Below are 21,913 nucleotides of genomic sequence, written 5' to 3' on the forward strand. Positions count from 1 at the left end.
ACGGTGTAATCTGTAATGCAATCAATCCATACACAAAGATTGCTTTAAATAGCCTACACTAGTGGACTAGTAAGACCACCCTTAACTTCCAAGCTAATAATGATGTAATAACATAGATATAATGTATAGGCTTACGACAGCTTTTTCGATGGTCCTGGTAAAAAGATGTAACACAACTATTGATGTTATCAATATTTCTCTTTATTAAATGTCATTCTGTAATATTTATCCGTTTTTTCAATTTTACTGGAAATTCGTGCATTGAAAACGCATTTTGCTATTCGCTCTTATAGTGTGCGCGTTTTTCCATTCTGTATGTTTATACGCATTCGCTTTCATTGTTTCTTCGGGCTAATTCGATTTAAATCTGTGGTTAGGAGATTTTGATATGAAAGCTTTTGTTTCGTAGTGTACTCTGGTATTGTATTGTGTATGCTAGTCTTTAGTATTTTAGTGGGGAAGTCACGGGTGTAGTGATTAGGCTTGTCTGTCTCTCGATAACATGCACAGATTCCAACATGTAAACATTAAGCAGCACTGCAACTTTGCCCATCCCATACTTACACAAGGAAAGTATTGCCGTCTTTAATTAAATATATTGAAATCTGTGAAAACAAGTTTTTAAATTCGCTAAAAAGCACCGAACTGCGTCAGTGGTGACTGGGACGAGGTTTGAACCCGCTGGCAATTGATTTGCAGTCAATTGTTCCACCATTGGTGATTGAAGTAACGACTTGACAAAGCCGGCGCAGGTAACCGTAGACTTAAAATAGCTTATAATCCAATGGGTCTTTTCATGTTGAACAATAGTGCTTTTCACATCTTCCAATGAAATCATATCAGTGTTTGTCACTCTGCTGTGTAATGTAAGATGAGACGAAGCCCTTAAGATGTCTATGTTGCAAAATTCTGTTCTGAAAAAGTTGAGAAAATTTCATAAAGGTCGATGTATAATATTCCGTAATGATATCGGTGAAATTTCGCAAATGTCATTGAAAATGTAACTTTATAGCCGCAGGGCAAAATAATTTGTAACTGTTCATTAACCCTTCCACGTTTTAATTGCAATTGTTCATGATATAAAGATTCTCTCTATATAAAAAGTTTTGTTTAACTTTAACTTCTGAGATTAAGGTGTCTCGTCTATTTTGCTCAATGTTGTTTGATTTCTTATAGGCTAACCATAACAATTGTTCGACGGAAAATCTATTGTTATAGCCAGGGTTGCCATACCGTCCTTATTTCTAAGATTTGTCCTTATTTTGAAGGTCCGTGTCTTAGAAAATATTTTTGTCCTTTTTTCTAAGAAATGTCCTTATTTTCACTTGCGTCCTTATTTTCATCTTATTTTTAGGGCAGAGGTTCGTATTTTGGGCATTTTGTCACCTTTACGATACCATTTTGTACCAAAGAGATACCAAAATTATGAACATGCAGATAGTGTCTTGTTTTTTTTTATTTTTTTTTTAAGGAACATTGGTTGCTTTCTCCTGTTGTACACTGTTTAAGGTGGTATTCGTCTTTCATTTTCTAGTCGTCCTTATTTTTGAGTTGAGACTGATGGCAACCCTGGTTATAGCCTATTATCTAGATTTATTTCTCTTCTGTAGCAATGAATATTAAAACTCAAGAATATCTGAAGCATTAAAGAATAAACAGCACTGCTGCAACTTCGTCCATCCCATGCATTCAATACTAATGTATAGTCTTTTTTAATTATATAAATATCTTGAAGCCTGCAAGATCAAGTTCTTAAATTCGATGAAAACGCCGAACCGCGTCAGTGGTGATAGGGGCGGGATTTGAACCCGCGGGAACTAATTTCGAGTCAGTCTTTTCCGCCATTGGTAATTGAAGTAACCACTTGACTAAGCCGGCGCCAATGAAATTTCGATCTAAAATAGGTTATAACCCAATGAGTTTTTTCAATTCGATCATTAGGCCTTGTCATATCGTTACAGAAAATCATGCCATAGTTTGTCACTCTGTTGTGTGGAGTACAAGATGAGTTGAAGCTCGTAAGATATCAACGTTACCATGCTGTAAAGTTGAAAAAAACTCTAGAATAAGGATTGATGACTTGATGATGGATTGATTGCATCCTGTAATGATATTTTTAGAATATTGCAAATGTCAGTGAAAATGTGTTGATTTGCAAAGAAAATGAAACTTGTAACTGCCCATATTCTCTTTTTTGTTTGTTGTTTTTGCCATTTAAGTAAAAAAATAGCCTAATTGCAATGTGCTAAGACCAAATAAATTATTCGATCCGGTGTAGATATTCGGTAGCGCTATATACAATCGTTGCAATGAGTTTGGATCAAATATTAACGACGTTTGCTCCTGTACAGTTTGATGTAATTTTGTTTAAACCTCTTTGCAACTGTAACAATGAATGTTGTAACTACAGAATGTTTTTTTCGTTTTGTCATCTTTTGAGCATAACCTAAACAAGCTGTAGACAACTACTAGAGAGAAAGATAAGTTTTGCAAATGAAATGTACAATATTACGATAAAGAAAAATCTGTACATTAACGCAACTGAGTTTCGAAGATCGTGTATTCAGTAGGCCTACCAACATTGCTATCATTTTGAGGTACAAAAGAGAGAAATAACTAAAGCGTTGAAGATTATGACAACAATACAGCATTGCAAGCTTACACATCCCAAAATACATTCAAAGTTAACGTATTGCTTTCATTATTTATTTTGAAGTCTGTATCAGTTGAATAACTTCTAGAGAGTTACAAGTTAAGCAAAACATGAAAGTTTGTGCCAGTTAGACTGTGCGTATACCGTATGACGTATATACTGTTTGATAGAACTCATTGAAAGCGGTGTATTCGCTATCACTGCCGAAACAATATACTGACCTTATGAGAGAGCGCTTTGTGCGCTGTGGTAACGGTTGACGTAATTCGGAAGTTATGGAGATGGGTCGCGTATACTGAACAAGGCCAAAATATAGTACAGCGTTTGTTGGTAAACACACGTAATGGAACACTAATGACATTATAACTTCATCAGAACAAGAACTCTGTAGGAATAAGGGCTAATTATGACAATTAGCACAAGTTATTGTCGCCAGCTACCCAAAAACTGGCATGAAATCGTTAAGTTTGGCCCTGACCTATCTTTGATACAAAATCTATGATGTTAACCAGCATTTCCGGTACCACGGCGAAATTTTGAAAAAGATTTTCACATCGGGAGGAAGCATAAAAGTTGTTATGAATATGTATAAAGATGTCGATGTGGTTGTCCACGTTCACTAGCTGTCCTCTATTTTGGGATGAAATTTCTTGAACATTTTCTGGACATCTGCTCGCGGTCATCGGCTTATAAGGTCAGTATCAAGGTTATTATCATTGGTTTATAGCCGTCTTATCATAAGATGAAGATTGAAGGTGAAATTTTCCAAAATGATTTTCCAAATAAAGTCAATTCCTCGGTTGAATTGAAATAGATCAATAACTATATTGCCTGTACTAAGTCAGATAATAATCTTCTTGTAAAGTCAAAGTCAATTCCGACATATTTGCATTTTGCCAAATTGGAAACTTCGATTACCGGGAAATCGCTCTTTCATTTCAGATATTTGACAAAAGGTGACTTTTTGATGCAGTATATCTTGGTTGTCATTCAACATGGCAATGCTGCTTATTGTTAGGTCACAAGCATAGTTTCATGTTAGATCTGCATTGGGCGCGTGTTAGTGATTTCTTACGAGGAAGTGCAGTTCTATGCATGTTGTATAAAAATGTCGTGGCATTTTCTTGACAAATGGCTTTATTTATGTCTCCGTTACTCGACTCACTTCGGAAAACTTGTCGTCATCGTCATGATTTATAGGATAATCTTTGTGTCGGTGATCGGTGAGCATTTAAATGTCAAGAAACAAATGCATGACATGCTTTTGCTTTAGCGAACACCATAGTTTAATTAAAGGAACGATATAGTGCTGCAATAATGGAGTTCTTTTGTGACGACAGGTGAAAGAGTGTACAATGACGAACAGAGCGAGTTTAGATGCAATACAAATCAGCCTTGGTGTTCAAACGTTTGCTTCAACAGTTTTTCTCCAATCTCTCATTTGAGGTAAATTGAAACATTTGCTTGAAGACTTGTAGTTGTGTTGTGAGAATTTATCATAACCCTTGTCCATGACGCTTATATACGTATAGGAGCGTAGTTATGCGGTTGCATTTTACAATATTCTTATGCTTGCTTTTGCCACGTAACTGTATCATTAGCAAAACCTGTTTTGTGCAATATGCCGATAATATTACCATTACGCTTAAACATTGAAAAATTTCCCGGGTTTTCAGGTTCATTCATTTAGCCTTTTTCAGATTTTGGAGCTTTCAAATTCTTCTGATATCGATGCCACCTATAGTCTATTTCCTGTGTTGTTTACACTGGATGTCGAAAAAGCAATCCTTACAAAGCCAAGAAGAGAGTCTACAAGAACCAGACTCCAAAAATGGCGACGACACACACATAAATTATAGGTCACTATGAATTTTAATGTGACTACTTATTCGGGGGGAATTATTATATCAATGACATCATATAATAATTTTTTTTATTAAATATACTGTGCAGTTTTACATGCAACAGATTTGACGCAGACGCTGAGTCTATAATCTGTTCTTTAACTGCGGCAGATCAAACATTCCGAATCATTACACCGACTTAAATACGCTTATAATAATGGACGCGGAAGAACGTACCAAGCAATATTTTAACGAAGACTTATCCTACTGTCGGCAGCAAACTATCGGTAAAACTATAAAACCATTTCATTTTCTGCTATTTAAAATGGACTTGGGTAACATTACTATAACTTACTACGTTACAGTATGTAGCTGAATGGTCACTACGTGATATCATTGTCGTGTCCTTGCTCGCACAAATGTATAGACCCGCCTTTAGTTGCACTACAGGGGTGTCCGCTTTAAACGTGGAAAGCATCTGCATTAAAAACCCGATGTCAAAGTGGAACGCTTCTCGTTTTTCCAGAACATCGCTTTTCTGTCATCAAACTTTGTCAAATTTAGATAGAGGAAGCAGATACTCACTGCATTGGGATGAACTGGACAACTTACAAAACGAATACAATCACAGCGGCAATAACTTGGAGGAACTCTACAACGACAATTACAATCATCATTATAACGTAAACAATAATAACAATGCAAATAACAACAATAAGAAAACCGCTAATGGAAGAACCACTACAACCCTATTTAACTTACCGACACGAGAAAGAGAAACCAGCCATGAATATTTTCATCGCGTAGCTCTTCCAAATCTAAAGTATGGTACCAATTTACAACCCGAGAATCCATCAATTAATTTAAGCTGGGATCACAATTTGGTGGGTATAACTTTTGTGTCATAATGAATAATAATAGCTTATTTTGTACTGCAAAAATGTACGCCGAGATATTAGCTGTACCAATTGCGAATTGGATAAATGTATGCATTAGTTATGTTAAATGAAATAAAGTACCACGCATACTACCACGACTGTAACAACTTTTGTATGTTGGCAGATGTGGAGTTCTTCCTCGCTTAGCGAAGACAGTTTGGAACATTTGAGTAAGTCTGTGCGCCCAGAAAATTAACAAGTTAACTTGTATGCTATCTTTTAAGCAAGATTACCATGCAGCAAATTCTTAATTCATGTATTTTTACTTTCTGCAATTATGAGAAGGACACTTTGATGAGTCTCAAAGGCAACAACTGACGTCATCAAACGCAAAGAAAGATGCTAACAAGCAGAAAATGAAGGTGCCTCGCTTGTACTTGTTCAGCAGCCTGCTCTGCATTCTGCTTGAAGTCGCATTCGCCGTTGCCCAAGTTAAAGCGTTCGGGTTTTCAGTTCCTGAACTGTACCAATGTCGCGAATGGGCTTGTCATAACACTGTCGATTGCTTTTCGTCCAGACCTCAAGAAAAGACTGTTTTCTTATGGCTCATGTTGGCCCACTCCGGCCTGAGCATGTTCATCAACCTGCTTGACTTTTTCGGGGTAATCACCGTCCATATTTTTAGCCAAAGAAAGCGCAAACAAACCCCGTCTACCTACATCTGAAGAGTTTCATGCAGGTATAGCTTCTGTGTTGTATCTGAACAGTTATAGTGTCTGTTATTGAGCGGCCCCACATACACTGCAACTCTGTAAGGTCGTATTTCTTCATTGCATGGGTTTCGAAGTTGATGGGATCAATAATCAACTATATTTACTTACAATTCCGTAAATGCATCATTTTTAGTGCATATTCATCACTTTTGCATTGCAGATTGCTGTTAACTTACAATTTACCATATATACGTTGTTTAGCTACCACATTTTACTTGAAGCAACCTGCAGTGATATATATACTGTATTTGGAGTGGCCCCTTTGGAGAACTTGCATGAGTTACGTTATTATGCTATGAATAAATCACTCGTAATCTCTGTTAAAATTATCAAACAGCGAATTGCAGTGTACCCGATTTGGATTAAACAAAGCACGCAAAAGGAACAATTAGAATTGTTAAATCACCCTTAGAATTGTGTTAAAAGCGCCGAACAGCGTCAGTGGTGACTGGGACGGGATTCGCACCCGCAAGCAATTGTTACCAAGTCAATCGTTTCAGTAAAGCTGAGTGAAGTAACCACTTGACTAAGCCGACGCACCTGTACACGCCTATTAAATAGAAAATATTCTTCGAGCTTTTGTCATTTGAACAAACAATTGGGCGTTTGTCATTGTTGGTAGACGTCACGCCGTCGTTCTGTTGTGCTTTGTCACTATGAACACTCTACACTTCTATAGTCTGCAGTGTGATGAGTTATGTAAGATGTTTAGGATACAACATTGTACTTCTCGTGTTAAGTTTATTAGAAAAATCCTACGTAAATTGAAAAGCATTTTATAGTACACACTACACAGTACATAGTACTTAAACACACAGTACGTACGTACTACGTAACACATTTAAAGTACAAAGTGCCCCTATGTGACAAGCTCAAGCTTGCAAAAGCTGGTGTTGAACAATCAAAAGATCAACATGAGAGTTCCACCATATATTTTGCCGCTTTTATTATATACTATGTCTATGAAGTTAACACCGTTCGGCCGCAATCGACTTTGCATATTTTATTATCTTATTTGCAAATTATTGCTAATGTCAGTAAAATTTTACTTAGGTCGATATACAGTACCTGTATTGGAAAATTACTTGTCACTTCCGTATTTCTTTCCTCTTTTACTTTGTATGTGTTTTCCACACAGAGAGTCTTCACAATCTTATGTACTCTCGACTGTGATCCTTTATAAACTGCTTTTTTGTTGTTGATTAAGAGTAGTTAATAGTGAATGATTAAATGCAAATAGTTTAATTTTAACTTTTCACTTTTATGTCTATAAATATTGTATCAAAACCGGTATTGCGAGCACCCAATGCAAGCAATGTTGGTAAATAAACTGTATGTTGAGTCATTAGCCAACGATGGCATAAGATATGCAAAGAACGAATCTAGGACCCGTATAACGGTAGTTTTTAAAGTGTCCAGATGTTTTTTTACCGCTTTCGAACAATTAGTAATTTAAAATGCCACTTTTAAAACTAATAGGTGACAACATTACAAAGCATTTACCTACATAGGGCAGTGATTTCTAATCTTTTTGACTGCGGGCGACGAAACCAAATTAAGAATTGGTAACGGGCCGCACCCAAGGATTAAAGGACAATCGGGTTTAAAATGATAAAAATAAGGGAATCGCGTTAAAAACTCGCGTTGTAATTGTCTCGTAGAAGACGCAAGAAAGATAAACAGACCATTGAAAGTTTTAAAGCTCAAGCTTATAACTGTATCATGATTATATTCCGTGAATAATTACTGTATTGCCACATACGTCGCAGTAGAAAATAGCCCACGAAAAAAGCAGCAGTTAGCTTGCAGATTACACCACACGTCTAATTGTGACGTAAAGATGGTACTTGCCAATTCATCATATCAACATGATTTAAAATCGTAATAAATGTGGCCTGACACGAACGAACGTTTTTATAAGTTTTTTTAATGAACCTGACAAAAATCGTCGTATCATGATCCGTAGTTTGGAGACTTGTAACCTGGAGTATAGACATCTTATATATTAAAAGCCAGCTGAATTGAGTGTGTCGTTTTATCTAGTGAGTTTAAAAACGTTTTCTTGAGTACCTCAATTGTAATGTACGTGCTTTCACTACTAAACTGGTCTGCAACATAAAACCGCATGTACGTATTTCGATAGCTCAGCTTCATAGCAATTAAATTTTAAACTGTTGATGCTGCTTATCAAATTCGACTCTTAAATGCGCATGTCAATAGTTTCGGCATTATATTGACGTCGAACTCAACTATGTGTGACATAATTTCCTGAAAACACCAATCTAGTAAAATAAAGATAAGCTAACCATACTTTTACAATATAATTGAGCAATAAACTACTCCGTATCAACGACAGCAAAAGATAAGTGATTTACTTTGTTCGAGGTAGGATTGTAGGCCTTGCTAGAATTTTTATCTCAAAAAGAAAAGAAACCTGCTGTGTTTGAAGATCTGTTGATTATTTTGTTAGTATGGTTATTGTCTTATAACAATGCTGTAAGTAGATTTATAAATTGATACTTACTACAGTGATACACAAGATTTGCAATGTATAATAGAGGGCCATAAATTAAAAAATGCGATAAACGAAAAGGATTGGCTTCTCGAAATATTTAGTTTTGTAAGTAACGCCATAGCAGCAGAGCTCAAAGGAATGGGTCACAACCCTGCGATATGTAGGCTAGGCCTGCTGGTTTTTGATAGCAGCAGGACGGAATTAAATGGCTGCTCGAAACACACCCCAACAGCTAGCCTGAGTGGCTATCTCACAAGACCACGACGAAGACAAGCCCAATGGAGCCCATTACTCAGTCTGCACTCATCCGCTAAATACGCTAGCGCTTTCTAAAGTGATTTTGGTTTGGATCAATCAGGAAATGAAATTGACGAAAACACATTTTGAGGTTATTTGGCCAATTTGACCAAATAAGTTTGGTTCACCGAAAATTCGTTGCACCATCTTTAGTTAATAAAATAATAGTCAGGTTTGTAACCTAGTCATTTAATCTCTGACATGAGTCAAATCGATCAGTCAATTAGAGTTGTGATCAAGCCAATTCAACTTGTGGTTCGAATCAATTTAAATATTGGATAAATAACAGCACTTTGGTCGGAAAAATGGTAGACATTTTATAATCAACCGTAACTGTTACAAGCTTAAGCAAAAAATGTTTTTTTATTTTTGCATCGCTTTTTTTAATGCTTGCATCGAGAATGATGGATCAACATGTTTGTGTGCGGGTGTAAGATATCTATGCCGCGAGGAAGAAGAAAGCCTGATCCAAAGACCATAGAAATTCCAAGATAAGTAACGGGAACAAAATTGAACCGAACGGAATAACCACGCAATTAATTGTTATTATAATGAACTTTTCCCAATTTTTATTACATTTAGTTAAAACTTTGTTATTATGACATCGTGTATTGTGATTATGACATTCTATAAACAAGTGATTGTGACTTCATACAATGGATCTTTATTTATAAGTTTTCTATGTCATAATTTCACTTGAGATTGACACAGACTTTAGCTTAGCCTGATCAGCCCTCAGCACTTGAATGCCTGGTTGGACTGATGAAGGAGGCTATAGGATACATGATAGTAAGCAGTGGGCACGATATGATGGTCGCGTACGACCGTACCGTATGGTGTAGGTTAGCTTGGCAACCTCCTGTACCCCAACAAACAAAGAATTTCCCCAAATAGGTTATGCTACAGCGCTAAGCAAATTGAACAATGAGAATAATGGGAATAAATGTTTGACATGTTACCGGTGTGGGCTAAAATCCTTGAAAATTTAGGCTACCGCCTGGGAAAGCGGTATTAGGCTATGGTTGTACAAAAACTTCATCCGACGCATTAAGGTCTATTTCTAAGATTAGCCTATAATTTCTGGAGTCAAGAGCTGGAGCATGATGTAGGATAAATAGAGATAAGCTCACCGTACTGCCGTATATTTTGTTTGGACATGTTCTAATGTTGGCAATAGACAACACTAATTTATGGAATGAGGAAACTGAGAAACGTGACATTAGTTTACGGAAAGTGAGAAATTACGGAATAGTTATTTTTATGTTTGTAGTAAGACAATTTGCAAATATTTAGCTTAACCTGTTAACTAGGCTATAAAAAATAATTTTGTCGCAATCTGTTTGGAGTTTTCTAAAATCTGTAAAAAAAGTTTTTATTGGTGCACAGATTTGTTTATTTTAGTTTCTACGGAATGAAGAAACTGAGAAATGTGACACTAATTTATGGAAAATGGGAAATTACGGAATATTTGTTTAAATGTTTGTAGTAATTGAAATCGCAAACATTTATGCTTGGTATTACTATTATATAGTGTGAAGTGTTAAAACGTCAGAAAAAGTCTTTTGTTACAATTAATGTGAAAGTATCTACAATATAGAAAAGATGTTGCCGGTAAAATGATATAAGCCTACATGCATATAGCAAGTTTCAAGAAAAAGGAAAAAAATAAATACAGCATGTGTGCACAAAGTGTTTAATTAAACGTATATCAAAACATAAAAGTATGCTATACAGCCATCTTAGAATTTATGTAAAAGTTACTACATGCATGTAGGCGTAGTTTGACTTCCACTTTAGTAAATATTTGTTTCAAACTCAGGCCCCATTCGATGTATGCAAATGCAAAATCTCCCACATTGTCAAAACTTCATTCCTTCTGATTATATTTTTAAAAAACTTCCAAATTTCCTACTAAATTGAAACATCACTCATTGAGAAACTACATCACAAACAAAGGTGAGACTGCAATAAACACTTCCGGTCCTTCCTTCCAAAATCTGTCAAATTGTAATTGCTTTTCACAGATTTTTCGAATGTTCTTGGCTGGAAGTTTTTCCCATTTGTTATTGCTACTTTTCAAGGCCTTCTTAGTTCATTTTAACCTACTTTAGGTTGTAATCTAGCCCTTTGTATTGTATGCCGATGTCCCTTTGTATCGTATGCAGATATATTTTACCAAATTTACCTTATTCTTATGTCAAGATGTGACAATGCTCTGCTGCCACTTAATAAAATTAATGCTAAATCAAGATTTTAATTAAACGTTGAGCAACCTGAGATTATTACAAACAGCCCCATATTGTGAATGTGAATGGCCACAAACCGGCCAATAGATCATATGGATCTTGATCTGTTGTAGGTGAATATCGTTTGCATTGCTGTCATCTTCGTCAAAGTAATGCAGAAAGTGCATTCTATTTCTACATATTGTGGAAAAATTAACAAAATGCTCCTTACATCTGTGGTTCTCAAGCAAAAGTCTGAGGAAACTTTTTAATTTTAAGGTTAACGGCATATTTTATAACATTTTTCTTGCTCCATATCAGTATGTAATTATTATATCATATTAGAAGTTATTTTCTTTGTTTTGTTATAATCCGTCAAGCGGTATCCAAATCTTGAAGCAAGTTTCACAACATGAGCTTACATTAGAAAACAGTGAAGCGTCTGCATTTGCTTTTGTGGCAACAAAAATGGTTTGTCTAGAAAAAATTTTTGAAAACTTCTGGTCTACATATGTATATAGTATATACAGTATATAGACCGGGGGTGTTCAAATGGCGGATCTCGATCCGGATCCGGATCTTTTCAACTTTTTGTATGGATCTTCCAATTTAGTCTTGAAACAATCTTGCAGCTGTAGCACACTTCACTTTTGACTTTTACAAAGTTATAAATATGTAGTAGACCCTACAATGTAGGGTACATTTACATAAAAAAGCACCATAAAAATTAAAGCATGTCCAATATGTTTACTATTTGTATTTAGTGGATCATCACGTTGTCAGGTTTGGCTGTGGTGGATCATGGCAGAAATCATTTGAACACCCCTGATATAGACAATTTAGGGTTCTTCTGAAATTTGCTCTGAAAAAGATCAGCATTAATATCTGCTTGAGATTGCCCATGAGACAAGAAGTTTTTGTTGTTTATCTGTCTAGGGCACTTGGTGTTAGAAAATTTTTAAACAGCTTAAGCTTGATAGCTAGGTTTTTATCATTGTATGTACCAGGTGATTTCTGATAGGACAACTTTTTCAGGATGGTTATTTTTGTTAAGTCAGAATTCATTATATCTTTTCGTGTTGAAATGAATTGTTTTGCTTTGTTTTAAAAATCTGGCCTCATTTGATTCTTGCGTATTAGATGTTAAATTGGTTTTGATTTTGGATTAAGATATCAGATAACAAAGTATGTTTGGTAACAAAAACTGCTTGGGTTGGGATGACATCACTTTTAAAAGGAAGCAATCCGGGCAGATTTGTTTTGTAATTGATGTTCAAACTTTTGATTATATTACGTCAACTTCCTCCAAGGTCATCGATAGATTTTATATTATTCATATCCCGTTTGACAAGTATACCGCGCACTTGGGCAGGTGTGCGCTCTTGGTTCCCTCATATGTTGTTTGTTACTTCGGTGCCGATTACGACATTTCCCATCAACACACTTCCCGTCACACTCGGCCAAGTCCGTAGAAAATGCGTGGCTTGATTGCTGGCTAAAGTAGGAAATTTGCAGGGGGACAAAAGAACGGAAATTTGCCGTTCGGGCTGCAGGCGATTACTAAGCATTGAATGCGCAGTCAGCGATACAGGTGTTGTAATTGATGCTGTAGTTGCTTTTGGTTGTGTTGTTGATAGGAAGCGATCGTTGTGAGCAAAAACTAGACGGGTTTTTATCGCATCAAATTTTTTTCACAATCCGCACGTTCTTTAACCTTCAAATTTCGAAGCCGGAAGGCTCAGACACCCGCGATGTGTAGTATTATGACTATGTCGGTTTGAACGGATTAATTGAACTTCTTTCGCAGTCACGCTGCGCATTTCTTTGAGAAAATAATTATACAGTACGGTCTTAACATTTACAGACAAAATTTGTTGATCAGATTTTTGAACCGAACGAAATGAATAAATAATGAGATAGCACTAAAATATCTCATGAAACTTAACGTATAATTACTGTCCTCAAATTACCGGTTTATGTACCACGTACGTAGGTACACCGCGTTCTTATGACGCTTTATCCTTCGTCTTCTTCAGGTCGATTGTCGGTTAAACGAGGAAATATTTTCGGAGATTTTTAACTCGTGTGTTTTGAATTAAATTCCAACGGCAGTCATTCATCGATCTAAGTATGTAAATAATGCGAGATTTTGTTTTTGCCTGAGACCATGAGGCTAATCATATACTTGCAATAAAATAAAAAACAAGATATAGTTTGACCCTTTGAAGGTTAACTTTATTTTCTATTTTTCTTCATGAGCTTTCACAAACATAAGCCTGCTTCTTCAGAGGTACTGCAAAAAGTCAACAACTTTTTCAAAATTGCCAGGTAAAGGCCTGCTTGAAAACAACAAACGCAATTGTGACGTAATATGTACTTGGATGTGACCAATCGCAAAGTACTTAATGATGTAACAAAAAACGTAACACTAAAGTATATACTGTCATTGTGGTCAGAGCATTGAAATTTGTCGACGTTAAATTGCAATGTTGGGCGTTTATATTACCGACAACAGGACATTCCGTATGCTTGACATCATCTTGCCGAAAAAACAGAATTTTTTACGCCCCATCGCTTTTCTGACTTTTCTCTAGTTATGTGAGCGTAAATCTGACACTGAGAGATTATCGTGTTTGTCGGTCGTGCGACCAAATATGTTCACGAGGAGTTACCTGGCTATCGATACCGCATGCTCTTGTTGAAATGTAAAGGACCGAGGAGAAAAGCCTTTTTCCAGCCACATCGATCGCTGGACTCCTGTTTAATAACGTTGGGTTGTTTCTTTAAGTTTATAATCGGTCCTTTAAAGTTTAAACATGTTGGTTTTGTTGGCAAAATTTGAGTGTTCTAAAATATAATTTTAACTTGCCATTATTATTTGCTGTCAAATAGTTACATGCCGTCAAAATGACATGTTCTTAGTGTTTGCCGGAAAAATGTTCTGGTTATTTGCTTTTACAAGGGATGGTCTCTGGTTTGCTGTTAGTTTAAGATTGCAAGTCCCAATCCGGCCTCCCGACGCAGTAATTGCATTTTTTTTGACATTATTTGCGACATTTACTCTTCACGTGGCTTCATTAAAACTGACGTTTTTCGCGGCTTCCCGGAAATGCTTTGAGTTTCAAACGAAATCTGTCATGGACAGTCACCCGGGCCGTCATTGCATGCACGTTTCTGCCTCACAAAAGTGGTGTAATTTGACGCAGGGCACCAGGAAAGTTGCCTGTGATAAACGTTTATAATTAGCATTGCAAATTCTTCCTGGAGAACCGACAGCTGAAATCATTTGGCTCGCATAAGGTTTCCGCAAGGATTTAGAAGTTTGTTTTTTGCTCTTTTCCCAATCGGAACTTAACACGGAATCTGGCAAAGTTATTAACCGAGAATCAGAGCTTTTAAACAGCGGAGTCGCTCTAATTCAGGTTTATCTAATTCCGGTTCGGTGCTGCATCAAGAGGTTTGCGTCGGTAGCATTCGCATAAACTTTGTCGGTCTTTTTAATCTAGGTTGCCTTTTAAAGTTGCGACAGGCGCATGTCTAGACCGGACCTCGACAGAACAGAGATAATCGCTGCTATGTGCTGCTTATTTTGCCCGAGGGAGGCGACGAAACGGGGACGTTATTTTCAACGAATAATCGTCACATCAGTCGCCCCGTTTGTCAAGTCACAAACTTAGAAGTACGACTGGGCTTAACCAGAAGCAAGGATATAGAAACGTCGTTGTTTTTACTTAATTTTTATGTGGTGTGTTATGCTTCATAGGCTGTTGACTTCTTTCATCAATTAATTAATTATTTAACCAATTAATTTAACAGCAGGGTGAGATTATGCTTGCGTTATGCATGCGGTACACTTCGCGAGAGGTGTAATGTAAATATTGCAGGTGAGGAGAAGCGTTGCTTGTCAAGGACAGGTGTTGAAAGTGCCAGCTTATGAATACCTTCGAATTATTACAGCCATATTTCACATATTTTCCTTGTAATAACGTAGATTTAGCAAACATTAGGTTCAGTAAATAGCATGTGAAGACTAAACTCTAATTATCGGCGAAGGTTGCAGATTTAAGCAGTGAGTTGCGCAAATGATTCAGGTACGTATTAGTGCCAACGTAATGCAGCAGCAAATGCCTGATGAACCAAGCAAAAATTTACTGGTAAATACTTCCTGTATGTCTTCCACTGCAAGATAGGCACGTGACAATACTTGCTGAACAAGTAGTTTGTGACAGAGCCAAAGGGATGACCGTCAATTTCCTAAGCTGGATGTCCGTGCTATGGGCAAGCGAGGGCTTGATAAACGAGCTTATGTGTACAGTGTACGCCGTGTGACTCTAATATTTTAATTTATATTGTTTTCTTTTTGAATTCACTGCATAGGCACGAGCTGGCTTGTTTAGATTACTATAACTACATAGCGCTTCTCCCGTCTAACAATTTACCTTTTTGGTTAAGACATGGTCGAAAAGTTCGCTATTAACTGCACTTCCCCGATCGTTTGTTTCCTTTCGGGCGGATTTGGCAGTTAATCATTGCCCGCGGGTGTGTTGTTAGGTGTTCGTGAAAAGGTAAAAGACATTTTCGAAACAGGTCTTTACTGTTGGGCATTTCAACGAAAATACGCGAAGGTGCCAAGTCAGATCTTTACCGAAAACGTGGCAAACCATCTTCGTCCAAATTTAGAATTGTGCAATCTTAGCTCTAAGTACAGTAGTGTCAGGTGTAGATTATTTGCACTTTGGACTTCCCAGTTTGTTTGCCGACTCAATTCAGAAATGTGAAAGCGTTGTTGTCTAAAGAATGCGTAAGTGTTGACTGTTGGTCAGAAGTTTTTTGATCATTTTCTTATATGGTTTTTTGCATTTTCGTGATATAGCAAATTTGAATTATTATCGTTTAAATTAAAGACACTTCATAAAATTACGGCTTTAGCGCTCCCACCAATTAGAACGTGCGTTTTGCCCAAAGTTAATTAATCACAGACTACATCGGCTTATTAAAGGACTGCCGTGTAAATAATGTTGTAATTGTAGCCCTAAGCGTCTGTTCGCAACCGAAGCGACGATGCTGGTGACGAATTGGTGTTTTTGCGCGTTTGTACTTTTAAGGTATTTTTGGAAAGTTTCCCCGAACTGGCGTTGCCCTAACTAAATATTTGCTCATAAAGCACGCCCCCCGGGCGCACGATTAGCGCTATTTAGTGGCCTTGCTAAACGGCATGTTGCTGCTTCCAGTTAAGCATGTTATTAAGCCGTCGTCTTTTCTGATTCCTGTCTGCAATCGTTCACGACTTTTCGTGAAGTTTTATGCAGTGGTTACATGCCGCATTTGCATACACTCAATATGTGCTTTAATATAACATGTATTTTAACTTGTATGCAAATTACAATTTTGTGCATGTTATGTTACAGTAATTGTCAGAATTTTCTAAAATGTGTTTGTTTTTATAATAATGAAAATACTGGGTAATAAACCCAGCAAAATATTCATATTTGCCTTGAAATCGGTTTTTAGAAATTCACATTTTTGACATTCATTTTGACATTTTTAGAAATTCACATTGTTCACATTTCTTGGTTTAGATGCTTTGTTGGGCTCTTAAAGAAAACAACTTTACCCAATCTTATTTTACTAGCTATTAACAATTTCCAGTTAAGTCAGCGTGGAGCTCTGGTCTTGTCTGGTTATCTAGCACGAAAGATTTCCAGTGTTTTTCCGTTGTCAAAGCGGTTTTCGTCGCAAAATTGAAAATAACAGCCCAGTTTTTTTCCGAAGCAATTTATTTCGGCGCCACATACCTCGTATATTCTGCGGTGAACGTCGGCGTGCGTGTTCGTATAATTAAATAATCTTGTAAGTTCGAGCCATGTTCTAACTTTGTAATAACAGCGTGAGAAATTGCGCAGGCCCTTTTAATGTCAGAAATTTGACGCCAAATCGTCGATAAAGCGATATTTCTCCGCTTAATAACCGGTAGAATTTTACGTCCTTCGCACATTACGATGTCAAGCTGATGTTTTGTCTTCAGCAATCACCGGTAATGCCGGATGGTTATTCTAATTTTTTTTGCCGAATTTACGTTTTAAGTAGCCATTTCTTCAACTTTCAGTTTTCTTACAACGTAAAAAAACCGTCGAAGTTTAGTTTTAAAGATTTGCAAGAAGTTAGAAAGATTCTTAACGACCCCTGCTGTTTAATTATCCAGACTGTCAGCAATTCTCTGGCAAAAGAGCAAGATGAAATCATGATATAAAAGCAGAAATTAATTGCTTGGTCTCGACAAATCAATGGGATTTATGAATTAACCGTGACGGTAGCCGTATTACCAGGCTGCCCGTTGTTGAACGAACATCTTAGCTATTGTTTGTCAGGCAATTTTAACGTTTCGGGTTTTTGCAGATTTTGCCGAGGGACTTGTAATTTGTTTAATAATTCATCAAGTTGCTTTATAACTGACAGACGCGTCAACGGATCAGACCGACATGTCCGGACATAGATGCAACCATTTATCCAACCCATCTCAACTCTAAATTTAATGTGACATACTATTCCAGTCGGCATGGATAAATAGGATACATTCACTGCTATAATTGTGGCCAATTTAAAAATCTTTTTTCGTACAGTTTCATGGGCCTTAGTTTCTTGTTGAATACCACGTCCTCAGGGGAATACTTACAAAACGTTATACATTAATTGCCATGAACTTGACTTGATCGACTTCCTGTTTCCTATTTTTATATTCATGCGTAACATGACGTAATCGTCTCGTACGTCTGCGGTATGACATGCGCTTAATGAAGTGACTTACGGCGTCCCGAAGCGAATACGTTTGTTAAAAACAGAGCTTGCAATTGCGTCCAAACGGTGAGGTAATTCACTGTGTTATACCTAAGATAAAACGATCGAGCCAAATTTAAACCCATCAGTGGTTTAACGTAGATGAAAGAGATAAGGAATTTTTTATTGGCCCAAATAAAATTTTTGAGATCTCAATCTAAGCGCCCAGTTGTTGGTCTCCATTTGAAGATTTACTTCATAGCAAAAGGCTGCGTGGACTGTGGACTGTTTGTCACTATTGACGGATGCTATCGACTTCCAGTTGTCGATTATGTAAAAGTTTTTCAACAAAGGACGTCCGCTAACACCAACAACGAAATACAGTAGCATCACCTCAACAAATTCAAATGTCCTTAATAGTTCCATGCAAGCGGTGTTAATGTATTTTAATTTTAAACTGTCGTTAACTCCGAGCGCTATTAGTCTTACTCCATTGTTTGATGGAATTTTCCTAATGACTACGATACTCTTTCGGTCACCATCTTCTTTCGTTTGTCTATTCATTATGGGCACATATTACGCTCCATGGCGGCCCAGTTGGTGGAGGCAAATTCAATTGTCAAACGTTTTGTGATCTTCTTTGCTGACATCGTTTCGTGTCGAAAAAATGTTTCAAAGTTCATGAAAAACGCCGTAGCGGCAATTCTGATTTTCATCAATTTTTCCCACTCTGTTGCTGCACAAGCCAGCGTGAAGCTTTCATGCCCTGTTCACAGGCAACACGCGGTTTCGGATTTCGCTGGGAGCTACTTGAAGTTGAAACGCTTAAGGAATTCGAATTGTTATTTTATCTTTATTACACTGCATTCGTTGAAAAAAGGAGAATTTATCAGGTAATGGCTGCAGTGCAACACTGTTCAACTTTTTTTTTTGGTTAAACGTCTACTGCGGGGGACAATAAAGGTTCTTGTTTGATTTTCTCTGATAGAAACGAACGTCGTGTCCCCGCGAAATGGAAAACTAATTTAATTGTTGTTGGCTGTTTGTGGAGATCGATAGTTTTTAGCGGCTACCTGGTTTGTAAAGGTGCCGTCATCTACTCAATGTCCTGAGGTCGACCAGGGGCTAGCTGGAAAGAAAACCCGATATTTTAATTGGGTATACGGTAGTAGCATTTGCGCTAAACGTTATAAAGAGAAAGCTATAGGGATGCGAAAAATGCGTTCCGTTCAGCACAGAAAACACGCCCGTTGCAAAATCGAGTCATTTTTCTTAGAAACGCCTGTGCTTGTCGAATGAACAGAGGAATAGGATTACGTAATACAGGTACATACCAAGCCATCTGCTATCAATCGCATGCGCACCTGCCCAATCTAACCTGGCCCAAATTCAAGTGGCTTAAAAACAATCGCGCACACGAAATGTTCTAATAAGGTGTTTGTCGCATTCTGAACCCGTAGAAGAAGCCTAGCGTTGCTGTGCTGTGTTTTTCTTGGAATAAAACTTGTAAAATAACGCACTTGGACTAAGCGACGGTTCAGCGTCAGTTGCCAGCAAGGTTTGTTTCTGATTTTGCGTAGCTTTGATTCGAATTTCAGTGCAGCGGTTCTATGTACGTTAGTAAAATTTTACGTCAGTAAAATTGCATCACTCTTGCTATAAAGGTCATATCTAATGCATTTTATCGTACTTAAAACAAACTGGACTTTTCTCATTAAAGTAAAGGAATTATTAAGCAGGCTACGGCCGTATTGGTTTTAGTTCTCATTGAGCTTTCTCCTGTTGTCTTGTTTACCAAGAAATTACGCAGTTCGTTCCACTGTGACCGCGTCATAATGCTCGGGCATTATGACACGCTGTTGCAATTCAATGTGACAATGACATCATGCGTTGGTTTGCGCGGTAAAAGTTGGCCAAATAGCGCGGTTAATCGCTTTATTTGAACGTGATTATTGCAACTTTGGTCACATATAAGATGAACTCTATGTAAAAAACATACGAGGAAAAACTCTCAGATTTAAGAAAATCGTTTTTTTTTAATGTACAGCAGATGTGTCATGCTTAAGTCTCGCAATTTAATGAGTAGTTTATGAGACTTTCGAGCTGTTTTTGCGAGTTGGCTAACGATAAAAGCCGCAATATTGTCCCCGAGTGCTCAACTCTTGACCCATTTGCGGTACGTTTGATCTCGCTTTTATCTGTTTTGTCCGTCTACCTAGCTGTGAGCTGCACATCACCGGCCCTCCCACGTATTAGTTTATTTACTTTCGTAAACGTCGGCGATAACTCCAGAGATGATCATTTGTTTTATGGTAATTATTCTGCCGGCTTGTAGGCCCATCCTACATGGCGCCCAGATCTAAAAACGGCACCATTGTGCGTGATTTTGTCGTCGAGTGCTCGAATTGTCGTTAAAATATTCGCTTTGGTACGGTTCAGCCTCCCGCCATGTGTAATCAGGCTTTGTTGAACTGTTTAAATTTTCTGTTTGCTTTGCCCAGAAGAATGCGGCGACTTAGTTGAAGAGTGCGTGATTCAGCACGACGCTTTTAAGGGGATTTCCAGATCAGCACATAGGGACAACTGCGAAGGAAACCATTAGGCGCACGGTCTTATTAGTGTCCTAACCGGTCAAAAAAAATAATGTTTTTGAAGCCGACCGCTAACATCCCAACCGGAATTCAATGTTTCAAAGTTCACTTCCATCGAGCCAGGCTGTTCGTGAGAACCTGAGCCAGTCGTTGACACTTGACGCCACGCCAATACAAATAGACAAACTTTGACGTCGCAATTACCCTCGACTGTTATGTTTTTGCTTTTTGTCGGCGAAAGACTACCTATTCAGACCTCGCCCTTAGTTATGAATTTCGATTAGCAACGCGTCCGTTTACCGATTGTTCTATTTTTAAACTAAGACGTTCCGTGGAATGCCCTATTGTAACAAGATTCAAAACGTGCCGCCCGCCGACCAAATAAACATAACGGTCAACCCGCATTTTATCATTTTTTCAGCCGCGTTGGCATCTCAATTGATACAGGGCGGACGTATTAGTGAATTTTTATTTGGCATTTTATAGTTATAACAGGTACATGTTGAGCATTACTAAGCTGATATACAAGTGCGAAGCGTCGTGTCGTGTAGTTCTGTGTTTTGACTGGGAGAAGTTAAAAGCGACACCCGGGAAAGATTTTGCTTTCTAGTTACCGAATGTCCTAACAAGAATCCAAACAGCTTGTAGCTTTGATGTGGTTATTTTTAGTCGCACTTGAAAGCAACGTTCTCAATCGGAGACGACGGTGTACACAATTTAGGTCACGTATGGTACTTCGTCTTACTAAGTAGTGCCGACTTTGAAGTTGATTTCTGTCGCAGTTAAGTAAGCGCACTTGTCGTAGTTTCAGTGCCTTGTCGGGAAAGTAATGTGATTTGGAAACAGTCTTTTATTTATTTATTACGGCATCTATTCCTTCCGTTACTTGGCATTTGCGTTTCGGCTCTAAGCTATTCGCTTAATTGCACGTGACCTTGTTGCCTTGTTTGCTCTGTGTAGTTCGCAGTGTTTTGATGTTTGTTGGTTTATTCACTTTGTTGTTGCCTGCTGCAGAAATGTCGCTTGTAGCAGAACAGGAAATCACAGCAGAGGTTAGAACTCCGACGAGTATTGTCGTAAACAAGACGTTAATTCCGTGTTTACTGTCTTGTTTTTTTTCGAAATACCTGAGGTTTTTGTGCATAGTTTCAGCTTTGCGCATTGGAGTTTAATCGTTTCTATCCATATTAATATTAACACTTGAAAAAATGTATTATAATAATCTCTTACCGATTTGCGCAAAGAAACGCCTACATATGTTGATGCATTTTTTTGACGTTACAGATGACAGACGTTCGTTTTGGGCGAAATGAAACGACGCACTCGCCGCTGTTCGCTCGTGTCGAACGATTTTCCCAGCATC

The 21,913-nt window shown here is 37.6% G+C and overlaps 1 protein-coding gene across 2 annotated transcripts in view; it reads left to right on the forward strand.

Moving 5' to 3' along the window:
- Positions 1-7,253, forward strand: part of LOC143447188 (gap junction delta-2 protein-like) — a 29,471-nt gene extending 22,218 nt beyond the window's left edge. Inside the window, exons 4-7 of one of the 2 annotated variants that reach the window (XM_076947158.1) lie at positions 4,669-4,784; positions 5,062-5,381; positions 5,560-5,605; positions 5,718-7,253. In XM_076947158.1, coding sequence (XP_076803273.1) covers positions 4,669-4,784; positions 5,062-5,381; positions 5,560-5,605; positions 5,718-6,100 — 865 coding nt within the window. In that variant the 3' untranslated portion in view covers positions 6,101-7,253. The remainder of the gene's footprint in view (positions 1-4,668; positions 4,785-5,061; positions 5,382-5,559; positions 5,606-5,717) is intronic. The other variant, XM_076947159.1, reaches the window with a different exon arrangement.
- The last annotated feature ends 14,660 nt before the right edge of the window (positions 7,254-21,913 follow it).

This window comes from Clavelina lepadiformis, chromosome 2, assembly GCF_947623445.1.
Source record: "Clavelina lepadiformis chromosome 2, kaClaLepa1.1, whole genome shotgun sequence".
Taxonomy (NCBI): Eukaryota; Metazoa; Chordata; class Ascidiacea; order Aplousobranchia; family Clavelinidae; genus Clavelina; species Clavelina lepadiformis.